We start from the raw sequence: 19,729 nt of genomic DNA on the forward strand, positions 1-19,729 counted from the left end.
AACGTTTTTTCTCTCCATAGGCCATATGCCTGGAAGTCAGTGGGGCCCATCAACGGGTTAATTACCCATATTCTTCTAAATATCTTCCAAAGTGTTCTGCAGAAGAAATTAATTCACAGTTTTGGAACAACTTGATGGGGAACAGATGACAGAATTTTCACTTTTGGGTGAACTATCCCTTTAACATTGCTTTAATCTCTTGTAGTAACGTTACATTTAACAAAACTGAATTATGCATCATTTTGGAATTAAAGTCATGGTTAAAATAGAGATTTAAATAGTTTGCCCTCTAATATTACCAGACTGAACTACTGTATTTGTATTTATTGGTTGAATCTTAGTATAAATATAAATAAAATCCAGTTTACTGCAGTACATTCATTCACAAATTTAATAAAGTAGTACATTCATTACAGAAACAGCCTCTATAGAAGCAGCCTGGTGTTTTTCCTCATGGATGAGCCCTTCTAAGGTTTTAACCTACACAGCACAGAACTTTAACCATTAGTTCACTGCATTCATTAAGAAAACTCTTTGACAGTTACCAGTTACCAAAAATCGATGTCTTTAATGAAATACTGTGTTTGGAGAAATATTAGGGGTAAAATTGAGAGTACAAAAGACAAAACTTTAATCAGAAGCAATGAAATCATGTGACATTAAAAGTGAGAGGAAAATAATTTCAATTGTTCCAAATACAGTCAGTCCACTACAATTTCACTGGAAGTTTGACAATTTATAGGTCTATCACATCTGTTACAAACATACAGAAAAAGGGGGAGTATAATGCTAGCAAAAATACTGTATGAAAGAGAGGCATGTTAGCAAATGCACTTGAAAAGTACCAAAAATAAAAAGTTGACAAATACAAATTAATTTTTTTTACACACCCACCACCTAAAGTGTGAACTTCAAAACATCATGCAAAAAAAACTAAAAAAAAAAAAAAAAACCTTGCAAATAGTTCATAATAATGTGGCATACAAGTCCTGAGTGAGAACTCACAAAACAAACAATATTTATGTAATTAAGGCAAACAGTCTTAATTTTAAACCATGAGGTGGAAAAGTGACAGTGAAATAATTAGAAAAAGGCTTAATTGGTGCTGAAGTGCTCTTGAAACAAAACTGCTGGAAGATGAATCTCTTTGATGGGTAATATCTTGCAAATCTTGGATTACGTAATATTACAAAAGGAAATTTCTTCCCATTATCAATTATAAAAATTTCCAAACATTTAATTTACCTTGTAAATGGATAAATACTCCCATGTAAAATATAAATAGCCAATATTTATTCAAGGCATTTCAAGGCAGTTATCAACAGGGTAAAACAGATTAGGCCAAATGACCAGTTGCAGTCTCATTGGAAAGTTAAATGGCTTTTTTTTTTATCTTGAATGCAAATTTAGTCTAATGGCTCAGATAATTGTTTGGCCCAAAAACTGCTTTAAAACATTGAAAATTGCAGTGAAACCCCCATTAATGATACAGTTGCCTTCAGAGCATTCAAAAATCATTTAGACAGACAAGACAAGCTTGGAGGAAAATAGCTCATCTGGTACACCAATGGGCTCAGCTTTCATACACTGAAATTTACTCAGGAGTTGGCTCTGATCCCTCACTTTTCAGATCGTTCTCCTCATCACTTTCCACACCAGCGCGTCCAACTGCACGGCGTACGTTGACAGTGAAATCTCCTCGCCTGGAGAAGACATAAGTTTTATATAAACACTAAATATGTGGCATAGAAAGGTACAAACGTTTCAGACGGATTTGTCAGTAAGTTTAAAAGTGATGTTGGCAGAGAAATGATACCATGACTATCACGAAGCAGCGGATTACACACCTGAGTTTGTTCTTTAGGGTGCTGACCTCTCGGTTCATAGCATTAGCAGACTCCGTGGCATCTTCCAGCTCTCTCTGCATCTTCCTGCGGGAGGCATTAGCTCGAGCCGCTTCCTCCTCGGTCTCCTCTAGCTGCCTCTTCAACTGCTTCATACGAGTGTTCAGCTTCTCAGACTGACAGAGGAAGATTTCATTATGAACTGCACTCAAGATAAAGACGACAATGGCGACAAAACGGACATGGAATTTAAATTTACTGCACAGGTTTTTTTTTTTTTTTAAATCAAATCGTCATCATTTGAGAAATTTCCTCTTAAGATCAAATGAAGATCATCCCTTGGCTTTGAACTAGTTTGAACAAGCTTATTGCATTTTAAATGCAGTCCAAAACCCACCTCATTTTTGAATTGATCAGCATTGCGTCTCTCATCCTCAACCTGCAGTAACAGCTCTTTGAGTTTCTTCTCCACACGTCGCACCTGTTTAGTGGACTGCTGCCTCTCCCTGAAGAGTTAAGCACAGACACTTAGAAGTGTCACTGAGGAAGGTTAACAAAGACCTTTTACTGGGGAAATTGAGGTGCTCTATAGTCTATACTATAGCGGATATCCGTGTAGTATCCCAGTCCCTGTGGAGTATGAAAGTTGCTTCTAATAATCTACACAAACCATCTCTCTACCATTACTCACTTCATCTCAATATCCAACTGCTCTTCGAGCTGTGGGATCTTGGCCTCCAGTGCAGCAATGGTGGACTTGTACTTGCTCTTTACAGCCACTTCCAACTCCTGAAGCTTCTGCTTTAGGTCCTTGTTCTGGCGGTCCAGCTGAGAGCGCAAACCCTCCAGACGCTGGCTATTACCACGCTCTGCAGACAACTCCACTGTAACCTGTTCAGCCTGTGGTTCAAACAAAATAAAGCCATTAGCAGCAGAGCATCATGATGAACATATGATAGCTGAAATTGGGAACACTTTGGATGAGAGTAACTCATTAAGCTCCTAGTACTCTACCTGCAGTGTTGCTTTCTTCAGTCGATCATTGACCAGCTCCACGTTGAGATGTTCTTCCTCGAGTTCCTCCTCAAGCTGAGCAATACGTGCCTCAATTCTTCTCCTCTCGTCGCTGCTCAGTGAGCTGACAGAGAGAGAAAGAAAAAGCACATTTAAACCACTCCACACTATAAGATACCCAATATACTTTGATTTTCTAGGACTAACAGTTTGGTGCATGATACCCTACCAGACAACACATCACAATAGCAGCAGGTAACTCACTTCTTGGAATTCTGGCTATTGATCTCATCCTGTAGCTCATCTCGTTCTTGCTGGATTTGTCTCTTTGCTCTGTCAGCAGCAGCCAGATCCTACAGAGATAAAAAGGAAACATTTTCCACATGCCTAATTCTTCCATAAAGAATCCTTTCAGTCTAAACTAACACTCAAATTTACCCTAGAATTCATTTCTAGTTGCAGTACAATTCTGATCCAACCTGAAAAAGTACAAGACAAACCTCATGTAGCTGAATGATCTCAGCCTCCATGCTCTTGATCTTGCGCTCGTTTTCTTTGGCCTGGTTAAGAACTTCGTCTCTGGATAGACGCAGTTCCTCAAACTCTCTCATCTGTTCTTTCATCTGGGCCTGCAAAACAAAAGAGGGAATGACACGGATACCATGTCAGGTTTATGTACTCCAATTGCATTTTTATTCATCAGGCAAAAGTAGAGACCTGATCTCTGGTTCTAGAAACCAAAAATCCCCACCAATTTAATACAAAAGTAATGCCCATGCAGAATGTATATGTGTAGTTCCTTACCTGTAGTTTCTTGAGCTGTTTGAGGGCCTCATCTCGAGCCTTGTTGGAAGAGTCGATCTGAGCAGCCAACTCTGACAGATCCAGCTCAAGCTTCTTGCGCACAGATACGGCCTGAACCCGCTGTTTCCGCTCATCCTCAAGCTCCATTTCCATCTCACGCACCTAACATAATCAATTACAATATCAGTAGTTTGTGCATTATTTCCCAGTTACCCAACATTTATCAGCATCTCATAGATTAACATTGTTCTGCATTGGGCAGGTGAGCACATACCTGTTTGACTAGCTGCTTCCGTTTCTCCTCACCCTGCTCATCTCTGGCCTGCAGGTCTCGGTCAAACTGAGCCTTCATGGCCTGCATGTTGACCTCCAGACGCAGCTTGGCATCTTCCGTGAGCTGCAGTTCATCCTCCAACTCCTCTAGCTGAGTCTTCATTTCCTCTAACTGCTGTTCCATTCCTCGCTTGGCCCGCTCAAGCTCATGCACCTTTAAAGAAAAGAACAAAAGTTTGAGCACAACTAAGATAAGTGGTAAGAATTAATCATGTCCTTTTTAGCAAATTGTTGCCAAAGCGCACCGGATGAGAGTGCTATATTTGCCCACCAGACAAACAATGAAGCTTACCTCATGCAAATTAGAAATAAACACTCTGGTTTACCACAATTAGCTAGACCTTCAGAGACTATACATTTTATTTTAAATGCAAGGCGGAAGACTTTAAAGATTTCATAATTCACTTACAAAATCCTCAAGGAATAATTACATATTTAAACTTTAATTTAACAGATGCTTTGGTTATATCTTGGCTTGTAGACATTAGCTCTGTTCCAGAACAGTTAGCATGCTCTAAAGCCATTTTTTACTCTTGAATAAATGAACAGTTGAACCATTCGAATAAGTCGTTTTTGGTAATGAAAGAAATGTACTTATTTCATTCTCAACCTGCCTTCACTGCTGTAAATTGACCAAAAGCAGCAATCTTAGTTGTTTTACTTTAGATCTTCAATGTCTAGGCTAGCAGCTTTGGGTTTTGGAACAGTGGTCTTAAAGTCCCCCTGTGGTAAAAATCAAGCTTTTAACATTGTTTATGTGTCTATGTGGTGCTTTCAATATGCTTTAAGACAAACCATGTGCAAATTCATAAAGTCAACACTCACACCATTGTTGAGTATTTTCTCCTTAAAACTGCAGTGAACCAAAGATAGTCTCAAAAACACTGTTTGAAATCACTGGTGTTTCTGACGTCACAAACTACCTTGTAACCAATCACATCAACGTGTGATCGTCAGTGAGTGGATCTCTGCTCTGGTGTGAGTGGAGGTGGGGCTAATTTGCATATTCATAGAATCTCATACTAAATGAGGGAAGGGTGTAGTTCCATTCAAGCTATTTTAAAGCATAAAAAAAAAAGAAAAAAAAAAAGGAAACCTTAAATGTCATTTTGGTGATCAAGGATGAGTTAAGGGGTAAAATTTACTACAGGGGGACTTTAACACATTCTAGACATGTAATGCTTGTGTTTCACATACACTCTTGCCAGCGTCATCCTTGGATGACATCAGGTCCTCCATCTCAGTTCTGAGCTGCTTGTTGACCCGCTCCAGTTCGTCCTTCAAATCAGTAATGGCCTCCAGCTCTCGGGTCAGAGTCAGAGTTCTGGTCTCCTTCTCACGGGCCTCTGCCTCGGCACGATCCCTTTCCTCAGCGTACTTCAGAGAGATATTCTTCTCCTCCGCCAGCAGCTGCACAAATTAAGGTATTTTATTACAAAGGACTGCTAGACTGTGAAGGTGATCAAAAAGGATTTCGTTACACTATTTTTAAGATCTTTGTTACACTGTAATTATACATTTAAGTATTGAGTAATAAGTAACTACATGTACTGACACTAGGGTTAGAATTAGGTTTGGGGTTATTTGCATGAAATTAATATAGTTACTGCATGTAACAGACACTAAAATAAGGAGTTACCAGTTATTTTTATAACTTGCAGAAAACACCCAGAGTATCAGCATTTGAAATACCCTATGACACGTTCATAAATACATTTCTGCTCCATTTCCAGTATAATACTGTAAATACTGTTCTCTACCTGGTCAAACTTTTTCTGCTTGCGTTCCAGCTCCTGAACGGTCTGACGCAGATGATCTTGGTCTACCAGGACATCATCTAGCTCCCGCTGTATACGGGTCTTGGTTTTCTCCAGTTTATCGTAGCCAGCATTCCTCTCCTCCAACTGCTGCATGATGCCTTCCACCTCTCTCTGCAATTTCTTTTTCCCATCCTCCAAGCTCTCCAGGCTTTGGGCCTCTAGCTCAACCTTTTTCTTCATCTCTGCCAACTGAAACAAACCAAAAAAACAGAATAACATTTCTAATCTAAAAATCTAAGTGGAATAAGAAAGTTCTCGAACACAAACTGGTCCTAGGCCAGCATTATCATCCACCAGATCGTGTCCACCGACTCAAGGGCACACACACCTGAGCTTGAGCAGTGTACAGCTGCTTCTCAACATTTTTCTTGCTCTCCTCTTCCTCCTCCAGCATCTCTTTCAGGTTGTTCTGTTCATCCTCCATTTGCCGAAGACGAGTAGAGAGCGCAAGCTTCTGCCTGGTCTCCTCCTCCAACAACGCCTAACCACATAGGAAAACAATATAAACCAATTCAGAATGAAGTCTTATTTTTACCTGCAACATCTGTGAGTAAGCCAACATTTATTTTAGGGCAAGCAGGAACTACTTGTGACCAACAGTACAATCACTCAGCAAGCTCCAGTGATAAGTGTCTGTGAATGATGCACTATAGTGTATGACCAAGTTGTACCTGCGCGTCTTTAAGTTGAGATTCAACAGTAGAACAATCTTTGGCAGCTTTGATGGATTTGCTCTCCACCTTGCTTAGGGATCCCTGAAGAGCATCAAGCTCCACCTAAACATAAAAAAAATATTATTATAATTATATTGTGTGCATTAAAGTAGGCACAAGTTTGCTCTAAATGGATCTCAGACAGGAGATTTTTATACTTTGATGTATAATTGCAAATTTTAGTCTCAATACCTGCATTTTAGCCACTTTATCAGCCAGTTCCTGTTTCTGTCTCTCACTCTCTACGTGTTTGACTTGCAGCTCCTGGAGCTGTGATTCGGCTTTCTTCCTGCGGTGCTCAGAATCATTTTTACCTTGGGACAGTGACTTAAGTTCAATCTGAAGCTCATTGCGTTCACTCTCCAGAGCCTGTTTAGCTTTTTCCACAGATGCTTTATTCTGAGGGACACAACAGTGAGTGTTAGTTAACACTTTCTAGAAAGTTTGCTTTTGTGAGTGGAAAGAAAATGTACACTTCTCAGAGAGACACTAAGTTGTAATAATTGCAGCACCTTTTTAAATGAGAATCAAAAGATCAGCACATTTTTTGCAAGATTTCCACTCCCTAATTATTATTATTATTATTAAAGCAGCATCATTAAAATCCATCAATGCTTTAGGAGAGGCACATGGTCTCACCCTCTTGGACTGTTCAAGCTGTTCATTGAGCTCCTCAAAGGCCTGGTTGTGTTTCTGTCGCACTTCACCTAGCATCTGTTCATGTGAACGAGCCTCATCTTCCAGAGTCTTCTTCAGCAGAGTCACTTCAGTCTCTCTCTTTGCCCTTCAGACAGGAAGAAAAGCATTTTTAAAGTGATCTAGGACATTGCAATGCCTTCATTGTCCCATAAGAATGACATGACAAGAATGACCCCTTTGTGTAATTACCAGCCAGAATTTGACCACAAAACATAAGTTTTAAATTTGTATCTTTGGAAATGAAGAAACAAGTTGTTGCAAAAATCTCAAATAAGTCAAGCCCAGTCAGTTTTTCTCATGGCTGACCTGAGTTCTTGCTGAGCAGCAGTAGAGTCCAGCGTGTCCTCAAGTTCTGTCTTCAGAGCTTCCAGCTCCTCTCCCAGGTCCCTGCGTTGTTTCTCGGCTTTAGCACGGGCAGCTTTCTCCAGCTCCAGATCTTCCTGCAACTCTGAGAGCTGGGCCTCAAGCTCACGAATGTTTTTCTGGGCAGCGTTCTTCAGAGCAGCTTCCTCTTCAATCCTACAACAAAAAACAAACAAATTACAAAAATGTAGCTGGAACAAAAACCCAATTAAGGTAAAAAGTGTTAAGACAGAAGTGGAAGTGGCAGTGAGGGACAGTTCAACGAAAACCTCAAATTACAGCTACCAAACTTTTCACTCACCTTGCGAGTGCAGCCTGGAGCTCTTCCTCTTTCTTGGCCAGTTGGGCACGGAGCTCTGCAATCTGAGCCTGCAGCTCTGCGATCTGATCATGCAGCTCTGTAGAGTCGCCCTCCAGCTTTCGCCTGTTCTTCTCCAACTCTTGCCTCGTCTTCTCTTCCTTCCTTAAACGATCTGAGAATGTGAAGGAGAGATGTGAACAATTAAGGTGTATGGAGATGTAGCAAAGAGAACACTGCAACAATTCTTTGTTGCTGCAAATACAGCAATAAAGAGACATCATACTCAAGTTTTTGTCATCCGCATTCTTGGGCTGGCTTTAGATGTGCGTTTTCAAAATCCTGCTTCATAATTATTTGAGGGTCATGAATATATACTTACCCTCCAGGTCAGTAATCATTGCCTCATGTTTGTTCTTGAGTTTCTGCAAACTCTTGGATTTCTCTTCCTCTTCAGCCAGGTTAGTGGTGAACTCAGACACTCTCTCCTCCAGCTGCTTTTTCTCCTGTAAGATCATATACCCGCATACAACCATCACTATCAGGACAAGCAGCACTAAATAGTTTTTGCAGCAGATTATGCAGTCATAAGAGGTGAACCGTTTCCATGTGTAGTAAAACACTTTCAGGAGAAAGATATTGTAGTAGTTAAATACTACAACATTTGTGTAGCATTAATTGAATTGTTCGGGGCAAGAATCGCAAAACCATATTTTGATTCCCCCAATTTCTGAAATGTGGACTTGAAACTACTTCATTGTTGATTTATGTAAAGGCAGAACACATTCTTGTCAGACCTTGGCAAGTTTGGAGTTTTGGTCATCAAGAATCATAATGTCCTCCTCAATCTTCTTCATCTTGGAATCCATGGTGACTTTCTCCAATTGCAGCTTCTGTCTGGCAGCCTCTTCTTCATCCAGTTGCTGCTCCAGATCCTGAGAAAGGATTTTAGGTTCTTCAATTACAATTGAACACAAATCAACTAACTTTGTATGAAGTATGTATTTGGGAGGTCAATTTCATTCAAACTTCCTCTCACCGAAATGTTCTGTTGCATCTTCTTCTTCTCTGTATGAAACTGTGTGACTCTCTCCTCCTCTTCCTCCAAGCGGGACTCCAGGTCATGCAGGACATCCTCCAGCTCATGCAAGCGTGTAGCAAGACGTGACCTCATCTCTTCAGCCTCTTGACACAGTTCGGTCTCCGCCTGCAACTGCTCCTGAAGAGCCATCTTCTCTGAATTTAACTGTTACAGGGAATAACAATGATATGTTTATGGACACCAAGAGAGAATAAAGAGTCATCTTGTAGTGAGGAAAAAACCCACCACCATACACACCTGTTGTTGTTTGTTCTCAAACTCTTTCAGCTGGTCTTCAGCCTGCTGCTGTCTCTCCTTCATCTTGACCAGCTCTTCCTCCCTAGCGACCATTTCCTCTTCTTGTCTGGTCACCTGCAGTAAAGGCTTTACCTGAAGAAAGAAAAGTGGAGACATTGCTTTTACATCTCTGGTTGACCTCTAATAAACATACAGATTTTTGAACCTATGTGTACCTTGGTAAAGAGTCGCCACCAATGCCAATTTCTGAGTTTCAAATAGGCTGCACAGTTCCTCTGGATCACCCTCATGGCATTCAGCTGCTGCTGCCTCTTAGCAAAGGCTCTATGTAAAACAAACCTTAAGTTGTCAGTCTAACATTCCTGTTTAAATTAACACCTCACAGACATCTTCAATCATCTATCATACAAGACAACCTTTCAGAGTCATTTAGAAATTATCAGCCAAGGTTGCAAACACAGACAATAATTTTTAGTGCTTCAAATCTCTCCTAGCTGTGGTGTCCTGGAAAACCGATCTGTATAAATGTATACGTTTAAATACATCTACCTCCTAGCAACATAGCCTCTACACCAGGCCTGGAAGGTGATGATGACATCAGTGATCTTCATATCTCTCTCCTCTTCCAGGTGGGCAAGAACACCAGCCCTGAAGAACACTTTACTTTGACCTATCCGGTACAAGTTCGAATCCAGCTCCAGAGCCTTGATCTGGGAGAGAAAATACATTACAATAAATTAAACAATAAAGGATCAATTATCTTAGAGTTACATAATGGTGTGCATCAACTCTTACCATGAGGACACAGGCCTGCTTCCCATCCATAAAGCCCTTGGGGATGGCATTTGGCGTGAGGATCTCATATCTGAAATTACATTTGGGAAAAATAATTTAGAGACTACAAGGAATAAGATGATTCAAGAAGTCTATAGATACTAAAGTCAAGCCCTGAATTCTGGGTATGCATAATTCCCTGCTACGTAGTATAAAAGCAGTACTACGCCAGACAAGCAGTTCAAATACTCAACATTCATGATAATCCAAAATACCTTTGTCTGAACTCTTGGAAGACAATGCGGTTGGGGAACCCTTGTCTACAGATCCGAATTCCTTCTAGAACTCCATTACATCTTAGTTGTTCTAGAACCAGGTTGTGTGCCAATTTACCAGCCTAGAAGAGAAGAGCAGAGACTTAATTGTTGGAGGCCACAAAAGAGGCATGGACCACCTGGCTATACAAATGTTTTGAGGATGGGATGGGGTGTAAAGTTTCTCTCTTCACACCTTCTTCTCATGGTTGGGGATTATGCATCGGACAAAGTTAGGATTGGTATTTCTGAGGGTGGTCATCAGATTTGTTAGCTGCTCTTTGTACAGTTGTCCTACTGTACGGAACATTCCCTTACGAGTCTTGACAGCTCCATGCAATGATTCAGCCATTCCAGCTACCTTGTCTAATCCCACAATTCGGTCCACTGATGAAAAGAAACACACACAAAAAAAACACATTATGCAGGAAACCAACACAAGAGTGTTTAAGATGACTTTTCATGTTTAATTGTGGAGTCTTTTAGTGTCCAGAATGAACAGTAGCAGACAACCTGCATATTACACACTGGCAGAATCAGACTCACTTTTCTCTATGACGACCTAAAAGCCTGACCAACAAAAGCTCAATGCAGCAGGTGGATTGTCGTCAAAACTTTTTAGACATTAGTGACATCTGAAATACTCAAATTAACATTCCTTAAATCAATCTAATGTTTAGTCATCTGCAGAGTCTCATACCATCTTTCCAGAGCTCAGACACAAACTTGTCCAATGACTGGTTAAGCAGAGTTGCCACATTGTCATTCAGAGGGTCCATGTTTTTCATTAGCCATTCAGTAGCCTTGTAATCAACCTGTGGAGGACCAGACAGACACATAAATGATACACTTTTAAAAGAAAAATTCTCCTCTTCAACCTTATTCAGATGGGATTAGATTTAAATGTTGAGGGAAATGTAATGTTCTAGAGCATGTAAATGTCTAAATGAATTCACGTTTCATACTGTGCTTTATAATATTGTGATGCCTGAATTCAGTTGCCCGCCTCAGCAATTTCCACAGACATTGCTTAACAAATATGACTTCATGATAAATATTACAGACGTCCACAGGATCACTTTACCAACATATGAAGCTAATCCCAGTATTTAAGACACACAAGAGCCCTTACTTTGCCAGCATAGTGAATGATACAGAAGTCAGCATCATCTTTGAGCTTTTTGGGCTTTTGAAATTTTGGGTTGTTGCCCAGTTCCTGGACTACTTTCTCCACAAAGGATTTGTCTGTGGCTTTGGGAAACCAGCACTCCTCATCCAACAGAGCCAGGATTCCAGGAGGACCATTCTGATGGAAAAAAGAGAGAGAGACACTGAGGAATAGTTTTTTTTTTTTTTTAAATCAAGGCATGCAGGAGGGTTTGAAGCGAGAGAAATTCTACAAAGTTTAAAAAAAGAAAAAAAAAAGAATAAACCTACAGGCTTCTCAATGAGTTCAATGCAGGGCTGCAGGTCAAGGCCGAAGTCGATGAAGCTCCATTCAATGCCTTCACGCTGGTACTCCTCCTGCTCCAGGATGAACATGGTGTGGTTGAACAGCTGCTGAAGCTTCTCGTTGGTGTAGTTGATGCAGAGCTGCTCAAATGAGTTCAGCTACAAAGAGAAAAAGAGTTAATCAAAATGGCCAATTATAAATCGAGACAAATTTTTTGTTTTTCCTCACAACACTTTCACACCTCGAAGATCTCAAATCCAGCGATGTCCAGGATTCCGATAAAAGAAGCACCCTGACGCTTGGTCTTGTCTAAAGCTTTGTTGATACGCATAACCAACCAGCGAAACAATCTCTCATACGTGGCTTTGGCCAGTGCCTCCACCGCAAACTCAGCCTGTTCCTGAGTCTGAGCCTTCTGAACGCAATCACGGCCCACTTTGATGCGTGGTGTGAGAATGGCACGTGTGAAATCAGTCACATTCATGCCCAAGAGATGGGACACCTTTTGGGCAGCTGATAAAAAAGAAAAGAAAAAGAAAAAAAGGACAAGACATTTAGAGCTCAGAAAAAAAGGTTTGATTCCAGTCTAGAATAAGCAATATGAATAACAACAGAATGTGCATTCTGCCATTTTTGGTGCAAATACAAGTACTGGTAATGAAATGAACTTGGGACTAATTTGTAGAGCAAGTTAATGAAGAAAGTGAGACCTGTGTCATCGGGCATGGAGGCTTGGTCAGAGTTGCGTTCCTTCTTAAAACTCATGTTTCCAAGCTGCAGCACAGCAGACACCACCTTCAAAAGACCTGGGACACATTAACAGAACATGCATTACATTTCCTCAGACATGAGGCAATAACAAACATCACCCCTCAATAAGTTAAACCCCAAACTTCGAGTAGCTATACTGAATAGTTCTCAGCATGAGAAACTGGTGAACTTTCACTCGATTCATGAAAGACATCACAACTTTAGGTGATTAAAGAGGTCATGTACTGGCTTTAAAAAAAAAAAAAAAAAAAAAAGTATATTGTTGTCTGAAGTCAACTTATGACGTTCACTTGGTTTTTACTTTCAAAAACATCAAAATGACTAAGTAATAGCCTATAGGCTATTTTCTACCCTGGTTTTGAGCCTAGCTCCTGAAACGCTCGGTTTTTATGGCCGTGCCACATTGAAGACTTGGAAGTAAACGCCCACTGCTATGATTGGATAACAGTTTTACATATTATAATGAGTTTCATGTAATGCGCAAATCGGTGGCTGGGGCTAAACAGGCAGTGTTGAAGTAGGCGTTGATCATCTTCTGCGGAGGTGTTGTTTGATACCCTTTGACGTCATAGACCCCCACTTTGAAAAACCTGTCGTTCGCTGTGCCTGGTGTCAATAAAAGCTTTTATTGGACTAACAAGGAAGTTTTCAGTTCTGAAACTTACAGGATATTCTTATTGTATGATGACCTCTTATATGTCAAAAGCTCAAGAAAAAGATTTCTCAGTTAATCACCCCTTTAAACACACTGTAGAGTGATTACAGATGAAAGAGTGCCTTTGAGTCTCTATACCTGTCTGCTCCTCCTCAGGGATGCCCATAATCCTGAAGGCATCTATGGTTTCAGCAAACAGTTCTTTATCCTGTTGTCCAGTGATAGTTACATTTCCATTCGACATGAAACGGTACTTATTGTAGTCCTCTAGGCACAGCTCAGCTGTAGAGTAGAGAACAAATTTTATAAACTTTCCTTTAGTCCTAGAGCATACTACACTGTCACATGGGTATTCAGCATTAAATTCACATTAAGAAAAGATTTATATGTTCATTTTAACAAAAAGTTGGCCCTAACACTGCATGTATGATTTTAAAGAATTCATAGCTTAAATGTGTTCATTGCATGAAATGGTCCTCACCACGCAATTTGTCTCCTGCTCCTGATAGCAAGTAATAGAAAATATGGAAGGCCCGCTCATCTTTGGCCTGCCTGATCGCACGAGACTTCTCTAACAGATCTGAAAAACGCTTGTTAGGGGATTAACAGAATAAGTCAAACATATTCTGTATGAACCCTTTAAAATGGCAACAAGCTAACAATACACATTTCAGTTTCCTAAGTGGTGGTTCAGTCAATAAAAAGGATACAGGTCTCAATATTGGCTCCAACGATGTAACCATTGACATCGAAGTTGATCCTGATAAACTTTCCCTGTGAATAAAAAAGCTCATATTGATTCATGTCAAAACTTAGTGGGACCCTTTAAAAAGGAGTCAATTGGATTGGTCTGTGCACACTTACAAATCGAGAAGAATTATCGTTCTTCACTGTCTTGGCATTGCCAAAGGCCTCAAGAATTGGGTTGGCCTGTAGCAACTGTTTTTCCAACTCACCCTGGCAGACAAATCGTTGATAAAAGGGGATGAGCGCATTTAAAGTTACAACTCACAATTTCAGGAACTAATAGACCATTAGTGAAACAGACAACATCTTGAAACAAAGGTACCAAACCATCAATGCACTGTAGACCAAGATCACAGATTTGCAAGTGAAAGCTTTGCCAGACTACTGATGCCCATTTTTGCAGGCGAGTACATTCTTCCACTACATTTATAATGCTAAAAACCATACGTGCATTAAACTTTGTTCTACACCAGTGTTAGAATATGCATTAGCCGAAGCAGTTAGGAGGACTTTGCAACATAACACCATATAATTAAGCCTGTAGAAAACCAGTCGCATGACCAGAAAAGTGGGTGTATACAGCAGGAAAAGTGAAGGAAGGTATGGTTGAACTCACATGTGACAGGGAGACACTGCTCTGCAGGATTATAGAGAGAGAGAGAAAGGCTCAATATGGACACAAATGAAGGGGGACTCAAATTTAAAACATTTTCAACCATATGGGGCAACATTAAACAATTGGATGCTTGCAGTTCTTTAAAAAAGGGCCTAGTGTATTATAAACCATGAACGCATATGCAGGTATTCACAAAGTCATTAGAGATCCCGTGGGAACAGGTCTAGGCCTGATACAGGAATGTGAAAACACAGAATTCTGACTTCCTTGTCCAAATGACAGAGAGAAGAGTATTAAACCTCTGTGGGAGGAAGAGTTCAACAAAAAAAAGAAAAGAAAAAAAAGAAAGGAGGATAAAGAATAGGAAGAGATAAACCTGACATCAACAAAACATTTACCACGAAGGGGGCTGGAGACAGAATAGCTTATATTAAAAATGGATGTGGTCATTTATGAGCAGCTCTGCCATGACAATCAGCACTCGTCTTATCTGGCGGTTGTGCACACGAATCAATATTCACTTGTGATGACTTTTCCATGACTGAATCCATGTAATGTGTTAATGGCACCTCAGTGCACAAAAGAGTTGCATATCTGAGTGTAGGGTAAGATGGGGGAATGAAGCAGGTCGGATTCAAACCTGAATACTGTTAATACACAACTCTTGTATGTTGTGAGCACATGCAACACCGGCTGTGCCACAACCCTGAGGAAAAAAAAAGTCTTGTACTCACTTGATCTTTCTTTGTTTTGAAGGATGATGCTACATGAGCAAGGTACTGAATGACTTTTTTGGTGTTTTCAGTTTTTCCAGCACCAGATTCACCCCTGGGGAATAATTTAATTTAAGTTTAAAATAAGATACAATGCTGGCTATTTTAATACTATTTTATTACTGGTATATCACAAGTGCCAAGTCAAGCTTACGTGCACAATATGGACTGATCCTCACGATCTAAAAAAAAAGAAGAAAGAAATCAATTAACAGTGCTCCATCGCATGAACAGAAGTGCCATTTTAGCCTGATTAATAGCGTCACGCAGGGATTGTTCTCACCCTGCATCATACTCCTGTAGGCAGTATCTGTGATGGCGTAGATATGAGGGGGCATCTCATGCCTCTTCTTGCCTTTGTACATCTCTACGATCTCCTCCGTGTAGATAGGCAGATGCTTATACGGGTTTATTACCACACAGAAGAGCCCAGAGTATGTCTGAAACAATGATTTACACATGCCATTCATCACAAAAAGCACATTCGTTTCAAGCCGATTGACTAATCTTCTTGACAGATACTCACTCTTTATAAACTAACCAATTAGGAACTACAAATATCTTGGCATTAGATGATTCATGGTTTAATGATGCAACTACATGAAACAATTGTGCATTTTCTATATTAGTTTTCTGCACTGTCAAAGTGTTCATTTGTCAACCTACACTCACTTACAACTTTGAAAAATCCCTTTTTACAAAGACTGTTGGAGTACGTTTTACGAGAAAATACTATTTTAGTCTTCCAAAATTTCACATTTGATTCAATGTTACTTGCAGATTCTTTGCTAGTAAATTTTACAAATGACAATTTCTGAGTGAAAATTGTTTCAAAGTAAATTAAACTATTCTTTGATGCATCAGAAAAAATCCAGACAGACTTACATAGATGAGCCCAGAGTAGTATCTCTCCCTCAGGTTGTGCAGAACAGACGCTTCATTCAGGCAGGTGAGCTCCGCCATATCCTCCACCTTGCTGAACTTGGGTGGGTTCATCTTCTGGATGTCATCCTTGCTCACCTTGATCTTCTTGCCTGAGTCAGCCAGCTCCACAAGACACTCATCTCCAGTCTCCTCTTTGATGGAGCCGGCCTCAAAGCCGAGCTTCTCTGAGGGAACCCATACCAGCTTCTTAGAGGACCAGTCTGCCTGCGCCAAAGGGTCGTTGACAGTGTTGCGGTCGGCATAGAGGAACTTCTCTGCGTCTGACATTTTGACTACGTACAAGAAAGAAAGAAATTGTTTATGGTAGAATTTAATGGTTTCGTGGTTTTAAAGAGTTATGCAGGATGTCACAGTAACACCGAGAATTAAAACCAGAATGACGAGTGACGAAGAAATTAATCTCCTCAATTGTACGCAAACATCTACAGAGTGACACCCCCATTTATCCTTGAAAGTAAATTCCTTTAACAACCCCTAATTATAAGAATTCCATTAAATTCCCACACTCATTTCAGAATACCATCAAACTGTGTTTTGTAACTTCAGATCACCAAATACAAGTGCTGCTTGGTAATGTTTGTGTTGGGCTAGAAACCAAGTCTGACTAACATGGAAAGTGGTAAAACACAAACAGTAAGTGGGTTTGTGCATGTTAAACATATTCATGCAGAAATCATGATTCAGCAAACAGTTCACAATTTAGGATAAAATCTACAATCAATTTAAACGCCACATTTTAAAATCCCAGATTCCCAAAAATGTTTAGAATTTACAAACACATTTTATATTATAAATGTATATGAAAAGTGTCTTGTGAATTCTGAAGAAATTGTGCATGCACAATTTTGTGCACAGAACTATGCATCAATGCAATTATTAGTGACGTAGAGAGCCAGTTTCCATATAACCATAACTTTGAGCATTTATGGTGTCATGCACACACTTAGCTAGTGTGTGTTAAAATTCCTTAACCTACTGTGTGCTGATGCAAACATACACAAGACACAAGCTCCTATTGCTTTGAAGTGGAGAGAAAATCTGCACTGAAGGAGTAATTCCTAAACAAGTTCAGACAGACAATTTCATGACCCGCCACACCCTGCGGAAGACTCCAGAACTCAGAAATTAAGAGTAACATCCTTAGGTATCTTTGTACACTTAAGACATATTCAGATGGCAGATAAGAAACATCAGATGAATAATTATGCAAGTTCCTTTGACAGCAGAGACTAGTTCTTTTCCAAAGCTTAAATGGCTAAATCCTAATATACATAATATGAATATCATACCAATGTTACTCAAGATTAAAGATAAGGTATCCCTAACCACCAGTTGAGAATTTGTAATAAGGTTAATGGATAAATGTAATGCAAATAAAATAAGTAATATTTATATTTCCTTTTTTTTTTCTGAGAATTATATAAGTGCCCTACAGTTAGGATTTCTCTCATGTGACCCACATATACCCATCCCTCGGGGGGAGGGAAAGAGAGGCTTCTGGGAGTCAAAGTTCTCTTGCCTATTCAGACTATGAAAGTACTTCCTGTCAGTGACCTCTAAACTGATTTAAATCTGCCAATTCAACCAAAGTGGGGAAAAAGGCCAACAAGATGCCAAATGAAGTGTGGGAGTACCAATGACAGCACTTAAGAGAGGCATCTAGAAAGTGAAAATGGATGACAACAGCACAGCTTTAGTGTACTGTTGAGACGAAGGGATAAGGAGATTAGCAGGGTGTCATCTCTGTCTGCAAGTTCATTAGCAGCTCAAACACAGTCACTGTGATTAAATGCAGATGACCGCACGTGCGCCTGCACATGACATGCACCTTTGTTGGGTTGACCCACCACAGGTTGTCATCCGATTCCAAGAATAAAAAAGGAACTACCTATGAGTGTGTAATATACATTTAAGGGACAAAAGAGTTAATCATAGTTGAGAAAAGAGGAACAAACAGCCATCCGTGACACAACAAAATAGTGAAATGGTTGAACATGTTGATATTGAAAAGTTGCTTCAGCACACTGACACACTTCCTCTTGCGCTTTAATGCAAGACCTTAGAAGGCAACATGTTAGAGCTTGCTGTCTGAAATTAATAAGTGTAACAGAAGCAGAACCACAGAAAACAGCCTGAAACTAGTTAATTGTGCTTATTACAATGGAGAAATTCACTCAAATGTGGGCATATTTGGCCAACACAAGACTAAAATATCCATTATATTTGAACCAAAATCAAGAAAATCAACATCTGAAATCCTTGTGGGGACAGTTTTTTGGTCCTCATGAGCTAATAAATCATAAGTAGTGATGTTTTTGGCAGAAAGTTTTCTGTGATGGGTAGGTTTAGGGGTGTGGGTTAGTGTAAGGGGATAACATATACAGTTTGTTCAGAATAAAAATCATTGTGTCTATGGAAAGTCCCCATAAAACATGAAAACAATGTGTGTGTAATTTATTTGAAAGGGGTCATTTATGGGATATGTTTTGATAAGATTCACTCTTAAAGTGTGAGTTTACCAGTGAGCCTGTCCTGCCGTCACAGTGGTCACCTGCAGTGCCATACCTTATTTTATCCCTCCATCAGCATGTTCTCTCATCCCACTGATCTTGGCGTGTGTTCAATCCTTGCTTATAGATCAAATGTCAACAGCTCTGAGATGAAGTCAACAACAGCAACACACAATGCTCACGAACAGAGCATTTTATGCAGTGCAAGGTGAAACCGCTCTAGTGCAAAATACCTCACAATGAAATTAAGACACAATAATGTAACTTTGCAACTGGCACTGTTGCATAACAGTTAAGGTCTCTTGTTCCGCGTCAGGGCTGAATGTGTGTCCTCAGGGCTGAGCAAATCAGGTCGTATCTACTGCTAGAAACCGGTCTCAAAGCAAACTGGGCGTGTTGCAAAGAGCAGACAGACAGACAGACAGACAGACAGATCACCTGAACTCAGATGCTACTGATAGGGGAGTTTCTCGTGCACTCTACTTTACATTATTTTGGGTAACGGTAAAGAAAATATTAATAAAAAAGTAACATGTCATAATATTCTGGTTTGTAATTTGTTTCACGGAGTCTACCTAAATTAAGACTATTAATAACTTTCTTTTGTTTTACTTAAAATATTTGTATCACTTCATCGAGTAGCACAGCTACACGCGCGTGCATGGGCTGATTGTGCAGAACAGGTTCAGGTGCGCGCTCAGGTGAGAAACTCTGAGAATGTGGCTGAATGTTGAAAATTCACTCACCTCTTTTGCCTCAGGCGCCGTTTGTTGAGAAGACCCAATGCCAAATCCCAATAATTTTTTTATTAGGAAGAATGACACAGCTGAGACAAATGTATCCGAAAATCTCTGGGGTTTGTGATACTTTCCTACTTGCTCATCGGCGTCCTGCTCTCTAGTTTCCTCTCACTTCTCTCAGCAAACTCCCTCTGACTCTTAAAT

The 19,729-nt window shown here is 40.0% G+C and overlaps 1 protein-coding gene across 1 annotated transcript; it reads right to left on the reverse strand.

Annotated features, from left to right (window-relative positions):
* Nucleotides 1-548: 548 nt before the first annotated feature.
* On the reverse strand, nt 549-19,724 carry myh9a (myosin, heavy chain 9a, non-muscle). Its single transcript, XM_084425900.1, has 41 exons — nt 19,532-19,724; nt 16,216-16,547; nt 15,614-15,770; nt 15,485-15,512; nt 15,292-15,385; nt 14,558-14,578; nt 14,059-14,151; nt 13,905-13,968; nt 13,676-13,774; nt 13,333-13,476; nt 12,479-12,574; nt 12,010-12,281; nt 11,753-11,926; nt 11,448-11,621; nt 11,016-11,130; nt 10,512-10,702; nt 10,277-10,398; nt 10,023-10,092; nt 9,777-9,937; nt 9,443-9,551; nt 9,228-9,359; nt 8,928-9,134; nt 8,686-8,823; nt 8,271-8,394; nt 7,892-8,063; nt 7,534-7,746; nt 7,168-7,312; nt 6,721-6,927; nt 6,487-6,591; nt 6,144-6,296; nt 5,756-6,004; nt 5,193-5,405; nt 3,937-4,149; nt 3,663-3,824; nt 3,359-3,487; nt 3,123-3,211; nt 2,859-2,982; nt 2,536-2,744; nt 2,242-2,350; nt 1,848-2,020; nt 549-1,703 (listed from the first exon to the last, which is right to left on the reverse strand). Exons 2-41 carry the CDS (start codon nt 16,540-16,542, stop codon nt 1,595-1,597), a joined length of 5,886 nt encoding a protein of 1,961 aa, XP_084282026.1. The 5' UTR covers nt 16,543-16,547; nt 19,532-19,724; the 3' UTR covers nt 549-1,594.
* Between the last annotated feature and the right edge of the window lie 5 nt (nt 19,725-19,729).

Source organism: Rutilus rutilus (genome assembly GCF_951802725.1).
Source record: "Rutilus rutilus genome assembly, chromosome: 12".
Classification (NCBI taxonomy): Eukaryota; Metazoa; Chordata; class Actinopteri; order Cypriniformes; family Leuciscidae; genus Rutilus; species Rutilus rutilus.